Source organism: Stegostoma tigrinum, chromosome 34, assembly GCF_030684315.1.
Source record: "Stegostoma tigrinum isolate sSteTig4 chromosome 34, sSteTig4.hap1, whole genome shotgun sequence".
NCBI classification, from domain to species: domain Eukaryota; kingdom Metazoa; phylum Chordata; class Chondrichthyes; order Orectolobiformes; family Stegostomatidae; genus Stegostoma; species Stegostoma tigrinum.
Genome location: NC_081387.1, coordinates 26,392,297 through 26,404,934, shown reverse-complemented (window position 1 = coordinate 26,404,934; position 12,638 = coordinate 26,392,297). Strand labels below are relative to the sequence as shown.

General features: G+C 45.6%; 1 protein-coding gene across 3 annotated transcripts in view; it reads right to left on the bottom strand.

Moving 5' to 3' along the window:
- tcf19l (transcription factor 19 (SC1), like) overlaps window positions 1–12,638 on the bottom strand; it is a 106,152-nt gene that overhangs the window by 87,953 nt on the left and 5,561 nt on the right. The window contains exons 3-4 of one of the 3 annotated variants that reach the window (XR_007250677.2): window positions 6,859–7,367; window positions 1,124–1,399 (exon numbers count right to left, since the gene is read on the bottom strand). Coding sequence is in view for 1 of the 3 variants with exons in the window: in XM_048563816.2 (XP_048419773.1) it covers window positions 7,112–7,367 (256 nt within the window). In the remaining 2 variants the exon portion in view is untranslated. Of the gene's footprint in view, window positions 1–1,123; window positions 7,368–12,638 lie in introns of those variants that run through there. The other 2 variants (XR_007250678.1, XM_048563816.2) reach the window with 2 other exon arrangements.

Sequence of the window (12,638 nt, the reverse complement as noted above, 5' to 3'; positions counted from 1 at the left end):
GGTGAGACGGGGCTCTCTAAATCCTGCTCCACCACAAACACCTCACTCTCACGCTGGAGAGATTAGCGTAGGATGGGCCTTTGAGTGCAGGTGTCAGAAATGTAGTCTTTTTAGATGAGAATTTAAAATCTGAGACTGATCAGAGGGTGGGCGCCTCTCTTAGTCCCATGGACTGGACGTAATAATGAGCAGGAGGAGACCCTGTGGAACTGCTGGAGTATGCAGAACCAGTTCACTTTTGGATTGGAAATATAACCTTGTGTTTGCAGAGAGATGCAACATTTACCAGGGCTTGGATTGCATTGGAGGAATTCTCTGCGACCTGCTTCTTCGTGGTGACAATTTAAGGTTAAGGAAGTACAGGAATGCAGCGGTACCTGTTGGGATTGGGAATTCCCTAGGGAATGTGTGGGGGTATTCATGCATGGGCAAGTACTGTGTAGCACCTACATTTGTGACATAGACATAGCTGTTTTAACCAGTCCTGTTGCAATTCGGATTTCTGGAGATAGATAGCCTGTGACTTCCGCCATTCTGCTCGCTCTCTTTTCTGGTAATAGTGGCAGTGGAATTATTCCCTTGGGATGGAAAGAGACCATTCAGCCCCTCAAAACTCCTTGTCATTCAATTTGATCCAATCCGATGTTTCCTTTCAATTCCTGTACCCCGGCAACAGTGCCAAACAAAGCTCAGGTGAGTCTTCCCTGAGAGTGGCTGAGAGCCAAGGTGGACATCAAAAAGCTTGATGGTGGTCAGAGGTCCATAGCACAGGGAGAAAAAGTTCTTCGAGCTGTACAGCACAGAAACAGCCCCTTTGGTCCAACTCGTCCAGCCCAACCAGATATCCTAAATTAATCTTGTACCACCCGCCAGCATTTCACCCCTACCCCTATTAACCATTCATATACCCATCAAAATGCCTTTTAAATGTTGTAACTGTACCAGCCTCCATTAAACGTTTCCCTCTTCCCCTTAAACCTATGCCCACTAGGTCTGAACTACCCCAACCCAGGAAAAAAAAACTTTGGCTGTTTATCCATCCACACTCTTCGTGGTTTTATAAACCTCTATGAAAGGTCCACTTTGGGATATGGACGCAATGTAAGAGAAGAGCTCTGTGGGCAGTATAATTTATTGAATAGTGGCAGTGATACAGCAAGAATCTCACCATGTTTCTGAGAACCAAGCAGTTACCGTGCTGACAGCGAATTTCGTTAACAGTCGAGTCCACATCCAGATCGTAGTTTGTAAATGGCACTGGACTTTACTTGAACAATCACACCATCAGGTAAATAGCACACGCTGTCCACAAACTGACGAATATACGCAGTTGTGTTTATTTGGTTACAGCCTCGTAACCATGTGCATTTCTGTCCATGCACAACGAGAAACATGGGCCCTTTTGAAAATCGGATAAAATAAATGATCAGAAGCCAGGCACCCGCACTCTAAATATTTTTCATTTCGCCTTTAATTGCTCGCAAATGATTGGATTTGAAGAAAAAGCAGGAGAAACGTTATTTGCGAAAAGCACAGGTCAGACTCATACCTGACACTTTAAATTTGAGCATTACTGAAAACAAAATGTCTGGCTGTTAACTGTCAATCAAGATTAACTGTTGTATTCTCCATGGTACCACGATCCACTTGGTGACCAATCAGCATGCTCATCCAGTAGAAATGCTGCTGAAATGAATTGCTGTTCCTACAAATTGTCCTGATCAGTACAAGACTAAAAGCTTCCAGAAAATGTTTTTCTTTTCTCCACCCCCCCCACACAAAACAAAAATCAATACTCGATTCTGTGCCAAAAAAACTACCCACTCAATGATCCATTCACCAAGTCTAGATTCAAACTTTTAATCCTCAAATATAGTCTCCAATCCCAGGCTGGTTCCTGTTGCTCCATTCTGTAGTGATCTAACCATCACCCCTCCCTCACTCAAAAACACTTTGCTGTGCAGTTACGGGGTGGGGTGGGCGGGGGGTATTTTAGTGCCTTTCAGGACACGCCTGTACTGTGTTGTGAAACATCATTTATCTCGATTCACAGCCACTTGGCACTGCTGACAGAGAGGCGGCTCTGCTTGGGATCACACATCACCCCTTTAAGGGAAGTCAATGGCCATTTGGTGGTATCGCTGGTCTTTTAATCCAGTGACCCCGGTAGTAACGTTCTGGGGACGTGGATTTGAACCCTGACTCTTTAGATGGTGGAATGTGAATTCAATGCAAATGTGGAATTCAGAGTTTCGAAGAGATGACCAGTTGTGAGAAAAACCCTTCTGGTTCATTGGCACTCTTTAGGGAAGGGCATCTGCCATTATTTAACTGCCCTGAATTAGAAAAAGCACCCAGGGAGAGATGCAGAGGGAGTGTTCAAGCTGAGCGTTTCGCTGGTCAGTAAAACTCCACAAGTCATGCAGCAGAAGCAGAGAGGAAACAGATGTTAACTAGCACCCGATTAAACACTGCGATGCTAACTGCTCCTCTCTACAGGTGCTGACAGGCCAGCTGAGCTTCTCCAGCCCTTTATAAATTTCACATTTTTTATTTTATTTCACAGCTCGGTGCGGCCGTTTTCACCTGCAAATGAACTTCACTCAATTAAACAGCTCACATTACCGTTCAGATGTGAACCAGTAGGCCACATTTCACTACAGTCATTTCCCACTCTCATTGCAACTTTTAAAAAAACATTTTTAAAAAACATTTGCATCGCCTCCATTAAGCGATATTATAATCTGCAACCTGTCAGTCAGTTCAATGCTTGGCAGGTCACTGTGCAAATCACACAATAAGCTTTACTAGCCAGTTTAAAATCGGCAAGAACTTTGTTACAAAGATCAAACACTTATTCGACTCCGTCCTGATTCTGGAAATGCCAACTTTTGAAAATAAATTGCTTATCCAATTCCAAAATCAACTCGCTGCACTCCAGCAGTGAGACACCGTGGACACGGGCACCACCTGGCGGCTGAGAGCGGTGAGACACAGACATTGCAACACGGCAGCCCTCCCCCCACAGACACTGCTACCTGAATTGTCCTTAAAATTGATCAACGTACAAAAGGACCAAACAAAACGGGGGGACAACAAAACATTGTTTTTTAAAGTAAATAATTCAGCAAGATCCACAAATAAGTGCTTGACATGTACAAAAATGAATACACAAATTATAAGGAAATATACCCAAATTTAACTAATTTAAGGAAAATAAATCTTAGGAAAGAGCTAAGTAAGCATGGCAGGAAACTATTTGGTCCCATGGTGCCTGTGCTAGCCCTTTGAAAGAGCAATTCAATTAGCCCTTCCACCCCCATTACCCTGTAATTGCCCACCACCCCCACTATACCCTGTAATTGCCCACTCTCCATTATACCCTGTAATTTCTCCCCTCCTTAAAAATCAAGTATTTAACCAACACCCTTCCTGAAAGCTGACCCACCCCTGTCAGCAATCACTTTAAATCTGTCTCCTCTGTTGGCCTGCCTTACAATGTCTCTGATAGCTCTAAAACACCACCCCACCCACCCCACCACCACCACGCGGGATGATCAGTGGCCTTGAACGCATTGAATAAATTTGAAGTTCTTTCCAACAATCTGAAGAAATTTTCAAAACCTTCTGTGGAGAAAACCTGGCACAATCTCTCTCTCACTTTTTTCACACAGCCCTGACTGGGTTCCGCAGGAAGCATCCTCTTTTCGGGAAGCTTATGGAACTCCCTCCTCGCAGCACCGAAAGCAACTGCAGTTCATTTCCCTCCCTCACCCCAGATAAAGTAACTCAGCACAGAGTGGGGATTGACTGCTGGGCAATAAACCACTTTGATTAGTGAGAAACAGGCAAGCGATGCGATCAAAAGCTTCCAAGTACAGAGTCTCTACTCCATCCACTGAGAACAAAATTCCAGCTGCTCTCCCCCCCACCCCCACCTGCTGAATTGCTGCAGCCCTTCAAGACTGCAGCAGCTCACACCAATCCCCCTCTTACTGAGAGAAAGGTGACAGCCAACAATGGTCATGTCACAATATAACCAGCGGTTTCGAAAAGTTTAGCACAACTCTACCTCTACATGTCCGTTTATAAAGCCAGGGACCCTCAAAGTCTTTTAAAAGTTTCCCATCCTGCGTGAAGTGATAATTTAATGTTCTCCATTTGAAAACGACTCATGTCACCAGGTGACTTCAGTTCAGGCATGTTCTTTGAACAAACATCTGGCTTTGTGAGGCTCATTGTTAACCATAATTATTCTCCACCATCACTTCAGCTTCCCTGAACTTAAAACAAAAACGTGCCAGCCTCCTCCCACCCACATTAAACCTTCAAACACAAGGAGTTTGAACAGTAAGTGGATTCTTGAAGCCAGATTCTCATGGGAGGGTGCAAGGGTCAGCTGGTTGGGCAGGATTTGTTGACAAAGAAGCCAGCTTTGGTGTTTTAGGTCTGCGACCCTTCATCAAGACTCCACACAAGGCCTGGCTTGCGGGGGTATTCTGGAAAAATTGTTCTTTTGTTTCAGATTTGCGGCCTCTGCGGTGTTTTGCTGCTCAAGCTGCTGGGAGGGAACACAGTTCAATTGAAACAAAGTCGGCTGAACTCAATTCAATTTCAGATCCATCAGGTGGTCAGTCTCATTTGCCCAAAGCCACATGTTATTTTAACATCTACAAGAAAACATTCATGGCCATGGTAGGGGAAGGATGCATCTTGTAAGATGACATTATTGGTGTTTGGGGCTCTGGTCAGCACAATTCTGTTAGAAGGCAAACAGAAACGTGATCAAATATGATTGGAATGATTGTACTGGGGTCCTGTCAAAGTCCTGGACAACACAACAGGGACTGAAGAACTATATACCACTGGAAACCATGTGTGCAAGGCAGCAAATACCACCAAGAAGGTTTAAAAAAAACCCCCACTTAATTGTGGCCTGGCACAGAAAAGCCCCAAAGCAGCTAATGCACCATCATTTATTGCTGAATGAGCATTTGTTTACTGTCTATATAATTGCTGTTTCCATTATTCTCCCCCGTATGAAATACGGATTCCCAGTGAACTGGAAGAGAAGAATCTGATGCACCACCTGCAGATCAAAGGGGCTGTTCCACAGTAGGAGTAGGGGCAGTTGGCCATTCGGCCCTCCAAGCCTGCTCCACCATTCACTATGATCATGGCTGATGATCCAACTCAGTTCCTTGTCCCCATTTTCTCCTAATGGTCTTTGACGCCCTTAGTCCTGGTCTAACTTCTTCTTGAAAAGGTTTGTTGTTTTGGCTGCAATGACTTTCTTTGGCTGGGAATTTCAGAGGCTCCCTGTTCCATGGTTGAAGAGTTTCTCCTCATCTCTGTCCTAAACGGCCTACTCCACATCCTAAGACTGTGACCCCTGGTTGTAGGCTCCCCAGCCAATGGGAAAATCCCTCCTGTCCAGCCCTGTTAGAAATTTACAGGCTTTTATGAGATTGCCCTGATGCCAAACCCCACCAATCTTCAAAATCCCAGTAAATACAAGCCTAACTCCTGCTCCAGGCACTCTCTACACATCAGCCCTGCCATCCCAGGAATCAGTCTGGAATGCAGCCAAAATCTCCTGTAAACAAAACCGTATTGGCTTACAAAAAATAAACAAAAAAAATTACTTTTTGAAAGTAATTCATTGGCAATGGAGCAAAAAAACAAAATTCTGAGAAGGATTAAAATGAAACACTGTGCAAGCACAACATATCTTCCTGATTTGAGAGCCAAGTCCGCGCTCACAGTCATTCACTGGACTGCGCTGAACTGACACTAAGCTCTGGACGCTGACCAACCAATCACACTGAATGGGAAACATCTCCGGCTCCCTGACATCCTTGACCCAGCCTCCCAGAAGCTCGCAGTCAAGGATCACATTCACAGCTGGTAGGGGAAATCATTCCAGAGCATTCCTGAAAGACTCTCCATGATATCATCTGCCAGGCCAGGGACTCAAGAACAATATACCACTGGAAACCATCTGTGCAAGGCAGCAAATATCACCAGGAATGCCAGAGAAACATCCTCCATTTCATGTGGCCTGGCACAAAGGAGCTAATGCACCATCATTTATTGTTGAATGAGCATTTGTTGGCTATGTGGGCTCATGCAAATGCCAGGCTCAGAGGTTGGGAATGTTAGCCGCAGATGTTGCACCAGGTGATAGAAGGGCTCAATGGGCCGATTAGCCTTCTTCTACACTGCAATAATTCTACGATTCCACTGAAACCCAGAGAATAAACCCAGGAGCCCTCAACGACACACAGAGCACAGTCCAACGCAAGACGGCTGGACAATGAGCAAGAACAGGATTCTTGTTGGATTTTCTCCCCTTGCTGGTAAATTACGCTGGATCAAATTTACTGAGTCGTTATTGTTACAGGTCAGGAAAATAGCTCAGTTGTCAGATTGTATGCATGGTATTTGAAATCTGAATCATTCAGTTCTCTGTGATGTGTTTACTGATGAAGACCATCAAGAACTGGCCCTTCTGCACTTGGGACCCTGATCACAACGATGGCAGTAAGATTTCCTTCAAAGCACATCGGCTAAATATTCAAATTGCTCGCGACAATCTTGCGAGTTTTGATACTGAAATAGCTTATTATCGCAAGGAGGCTTTGGAGGGCACACAGGTCCAGCACTCCTTGCCTCCCCCAACCCTGCCAAGGATGTGGAAAGGAGTCAGACTTTCAGACACTTTGCAAAGTCTGACCACCCACGCCACTGTCTACAGCTATTGATATGGGATTTGCACCATGGCCCGTTGCTGAGCTTCAGAATTAAATGCACCATCTCGAGCGAAAGTAAAAATAATATATGCAATACGTGAACTACCTTGTCGGCTGCCAATAAGACTCCTCAGGAGCGGAAGCCACTGAAAACCCTGGAACATGCGGCCCGCAACAGCGTCAAAAATTCAAGGAGGCTCCCAGATACTGAATGGCTAAGAACGAGAAAGGCCAGCGGGTACAGCAGACTGTCGACGTTTTCACTCACGGTCACAGAGCCTTGAAAGAAAAAGGAGAACCCTAACTGGAGAGACAGAGAGAGTCACCGAAGCGTTCTTTGACTCTGCCCACAGTGACTGTTATGTGCAGCCACAGTGGAACTCAGCCGAAGCCTCTTTCATGGCAGTGTAATTACAGCCAACACAGGCCACATGGTACCAGGCATCACAGTCATCACACTGCACCCACTGCACGGTGTCCTCCTGCGGTAAGTGGCACCGCTCAGCGGCACACTGCTCCGCTGTGTACAGCGTGTGCGTGAAAACCTTGCACATGACCTTCGAACCCAGCGGGATGCTGCCCAGGGGATGTTTCCGAGGCCGCCCTCTCTTCTTTCTGGAGGTTTGAAAAGAAACACATGTGACAGTTAGTCGCCGAGTCCCAATACGGAAGGAGCACATCTTTGTCAGGGCATGCTGCACATTCAGCCAATCTTTCACATGTGCTGAGGTGGTGTGGTCAGGGGAGGTGATAGCCTAGTGCTTCATTGCTGAACTGTTAATCCAGAGACACCACATAATGTTCTGGGAACCTGGGTTCAAATCCTGCCATGGCAGATGGTGGAATTCGAATTCAATAAAATATGTGGAATTAAGAATCTAATGGTGACCATAAATTTGTTGTCAATTGTTGGAAAAACTCATTGGATTTACTAATATCCTTGAGGGAAGGAAACTGCCATCCTTACCTGGTCTGCTCTAGATGTGACTCCAGCTACACAGCAATGTGGCTAACTCTTAACTGTCCTCTGGGCACTTGGGGATGGGCAATAAATGCTGCCTGGCCAGCCTCATGCTGTGAGTGAATAAAGAACTTCCGATCTGCTGCTAACCGGGCACGGTGACGTGTCCAACAGCCTGTGTGTACAGGCGAGGGGGAAAGGATTAGGGCTACTAGTGATCCCAGGGAGTGCTCGAAGGGCAGCGGTGTTAAACCAAACAAGTGCAAAACAGATACTGCGAGGACAGAACTATAGAAAATGGCACAATTGAAAACGTAGCGATTGTGTAAGGAATGCACACCATGTGTGCTCGATATGTTTATCCCTAGCAGGCAGGGAAGATGCGGTCACGTGAGGGAGCCTTGGTTCTTGAGAGAAGTCGAGTGACTGGTTAAGAGGAAGAAGGCCGCTTACGTAAGGTTTAGGAATCAAGGAATGGAAAATGCTCTAGAGGGATAGAAGTTAGCCAGGAAGGTGCTGAAGAAAGCGCTTAGGAGAGCTATAAGTGGGTATGAGAAAACCTTGGCAGATAGGATCAAGGAAAACTCCAAGGCTTTTTACACGTACATGAGGAATAAGAGAATCACCAAAGAAAGGGTAGGGCCAATCAAGGATTGTAAAGGGAACTGGTGCACAAAGCCTAAAGAGATAGGAGAGATCCTTAATGAATACTTTTCTTCCTATTCACAACAGAGAGGGACCGAGTTGTAGAGGAGGACAGTGTAAAACAGGCTGGTAGGCTAGAGGAGGTGGATTTAATAAGGAAGATGTACTAGGTATTTTGACAATCTGAAGACAGATACGTCCACCGGGCCTGATGGGATTTATCCAAGGATTCTATGGGAAGTGAGAGAAGAGATTGCAGGGCCTTTGGCAATGATCTTTTCGTCCTCACTGTCCAAGGGTATAGTGCCGGAAAATTGGACAGTGGCAATCATCATTACCTCGTTCAAAAAAAGGGAATAGGGATAATCCCAGAAATTATAGGCTAGTTAATCTTACTTCAATGGTGGGCAAATTATTGGAAAGGGCTCTGAGATAGGATTTATGATCACTTGGAAAGGCACAGTTTGATTCATGATAGTCAGCATGGATTTGTGAGGGGTAGATTATGCCTCACAAACCTTATTAAATTATTTGAAGAGGTGTCCAAACACATGGATGAAGGTAGAGCAGTGGATGTGGTATACATGGATTTAAGTAAGACATTTGATAAGGTTCCCCATTGTAGGCTCATGCAGGAGGTAAGGAGGCATGGGATAAGGGGAAATGTGACAGACTGGATTCAGAACTGGCTGACCTTTAGAAGACAAAGGGTGGTAGTGAACAGAAAATATTCACCATGGTGCTCAGTTACGAGTGCTGTACCACAAAGATCTGTTCTGGGTCCTCTTCTATTTGTGATTTTTGGACATGATTTGGATGAAGGAGTGGAAGGGTGAATTAATAAATTCGTGGATGATACGAAGGTGGGTCATGTTGTGGACAGTGCGGAGGGTTGTTCTAGGTTACAAGGGGACATTGATACGATGCAGAGCTGGGCTGAGAAGTGGCAGATGGAGTTTAACCCTGAAAAGTGTGAAGTGATTCATTTTGGAAGGACAAACTTGAAAGCAGAATACAGGGTTAACAGAAAGATTCTTGGCAGTGTGGAGGAGCAGACGGATCTTGGGGTTCATGGCCACAGTTCCCTGAAAGCTGCCACCCAGGTGGATAGAATTGTTAAGAAGGCGAATGACGTGTAAGCTTTCATTAATAGAGAAATCGAGTTCAAGAGCCGTGAAGTTGTGCTCCAGCTAAACAAAACCCTGGTTCGGCCACATCTGGAGTATTGTGTCCATTTCCGGTTGCCTCTTATAAGAAAGATGTGGAAGCGTTGGAAAAGGTGCAGAGGAGATTTACCAGGATGTTGCCTGGAATGGAGGGAAGGTCTTATGAGGAAAGGTTGAGAGAGCTAGTGCTTTTCTCTTCAGAATGACGAAGGATGAGAGGTGACTTGATAGAGGTGTACAAAATGATCAGAGGTACAGATAGGGTAGACAGCCAGAGACTTTTTCCTTGGGTGGAGGTAGCTATTATGAGGGGCATAGTTTTAAAAAGTGAAAGGAGGTTGATATAGGGGAGACGTCAGAGGTAGGTTCTTTACTCAGAGACTGGTCAGGGCGAGGAATGCATTGCTGGAGAGGGGAGTGGAGTCAGCCTCATTAGGGGCTTTTAAGCGGCTATTAGATAGGCATATGGATGCTAGTGTAAGGTAGGGGTGGAGGTTAGATAGACCTTAGGTTTAGGGTAAAAGTTCGGCACAACATTGTGGGCTGAAGGGTCTGTACTGTGCTGTGCTGTACTGTTCTGTGTTCTATGCAGTTAATTGAAACCAAACCCAGGCTCAAAGGGCTAAGCTACAGGAGGACAAGCCCACAAATCAACCTTACACTCCCTGGAGTTCAGAAGGTGAAGGGCAGGATTGAATCAAAGTTTTCCAGATAATGTGGAAGAGACAAACTATCAACGCAACTATTTTCACCAAAGTCTTGGTCAAAAGAATTTGAGCTGCAGCACTGCAGTGAGATAAGGAAACAATTAGACGTAGGAAGGGTGGTAGAAATTTCGAACTCTCTCACAAACAGCAACTGGTACGAGATCATTTTAAGTGAGGTGGTGACAGAGATTTTTTTCTTTGCAGCGTCAGACATGGTTGCACCCTCCCACCTGGCTCACGAGATTCCAGGTTCAAGTCCAACACCAGATGATAAGGTGCAAAACAATCAGGACTGGCACCTCAGTGCGGCGCTGGGGAAATCACATTAACGCTCCACCTGCCCTCTCAGGCGGAAGCAAAGATCCCCGCACTGTTTCGAAGATAAGTACAGAAGATAATCTTGGCATACGGCCAGTCATTATCTCTCAATTGGTAATTAAAAATCAGTCCACAGGTCACAATTACAATGCTCGCCTGGAAGCTTGCAGCGTAGAATTAGTTGCTGAGTTTTCACTGAGAAAGTCGCTCCATTTCAAAAGTACATCATTGGCCCTGAGACATTCTGCCGTGACAGAGGCACTGGAGAGAGGGAAGACAGCATTTACAGAGATGATTTTGTTTCTTCTATTCATTCAGGGATGCGCGCTCTGCAATTCTCCCCCCCTCCCCGACAATTTATTTCCCCATCCCTAACTGCCCCTGAGAACATGCTGGTGAACAATGTTTTTGAGCAGCTGTGGTCCGTTTAGTGTGGATGCGGTGCCCAATGTCTTTTGTTTTTTTGGAGGGGGGGTGGGGGCAGTGTCCAGGATGTTGACTGAATGGCACTGAAGGAGCAATGGTAAATTTTGCAAACAGGGCGGTGCGGGGCTCAGGCAGGAATTAGCAGGTTAGAGCTTTCGCGGACGTGACACGGTAAATGGACACTGAGATGTCACAATTGCCACAGTCTGCTTTCCCCGCAAACAAGTGATTAGGATCTGGCACACGGTGACTGAAAGATGTGGGAAAGGAAGCCTCAAGCTGGAATACTGGGTCCAGTTCTGGTCACCCAGTTATCGGAAGGATATTATTAAGCCGGAGAGGGCTCAGAAGAGATTCACTAGAATGTTGCCGAGTATGGAAGGTTTGAATTATAAAGAAAGGCTGAAGAGACTGGGACTTTCCTTTACTTGAGCTTAGGAGGTTGAGAGCAGACTTTAAAGAAGTTTATAAAATAATGAGGGGTACTGATAGAGTTAATAGCAGGTGTCTTTTCCCTAGGATGGGGCATTTCAAGACTAGGGAGCACATTTTTAAAGGTGCCAGGAGAGAGATTTATAAAGACACGAGGGACAGACTTTTCACACAGAGGGCTGTTTGCGCATGGAATTAGCTTCCCGAGGAAGAGGTGGATGTGGGTACAGTTACAAAGTTTAAAAGACATTTGGACAAGTACATGAATAGGAAAGGCTTGGAGGGATATGGGCCAGGAGCAGGCAGGTGGCACTAGTTTAGTTAGGGATTATATAAGTGTGGATTTCAGACATGTAAAAGGATAAGCACCGCAGGGGTGGGGGAGAATATTCCAGCAGAACAGGATCAGGGCAGTGAGCCGAATGAGCTGCATTTCTTTTGCAGAGAGCTGGCAAATGCTCTACGGGCCCAATGGCCGCCTTTAGTGTTGTGACCATTCAACAGTCCTGAGTCCATTTAAAACTCGGTTTTAATTTGACCCCAGTCATGCAGCACAGAAGGAAGCCCCTCGCAGGTCACAGATGGCTGTGGGTGACTCTTTGTTCAAGTAATTCAAAACTAAAAATCACACTTCCTTACTCTTTCCCCAGGGAACAGCTTCAGCTGCTTGTTGGCTGCTGCTTTAATAGCAGCAATGCTCTCTTACTACAGCTGTTGTTCCCTGTGGCAACACTCTCAGTAACAGCAAATCTCCGTTCTTTTGTTGGCTATGTTAAAGTACCTTCTCAGTAATTTTTTTCAAAGAGCTCTTTTGCTAAAGTCATTGCTCCAATATTCCAGCAACTGATTCGGACAAGGTACATAAATAGGAAAGATTGAGGGATATGGGCCAGACGTAGGCAAACGGGACGAATTTAATTTGGGAAATCCAGTCAGCATGGACGGGTTGGACCGAAGGGTCTGTTTCCGTGCTGTACAGCTCTGCGACTCTATCTTGACTACGGTGTCTCATCTCTGGTTTCTGTCGAAAGTTTTCAGGCTTTCCACAACAAAGTGGGCCAACCCACACAAACTCTAACCACAGCCAAATCAGTTTGCAGTGCAAACCCTTAACTGGTGCATTCTGTGTCCCTGTTTACAAAATCTAAACAACCGGTCACAGTAGTCTGAAACTGAGGTACCTGGACATTCCTGTACACGATTAATAAATTATTTATCTTGACCCACAAAA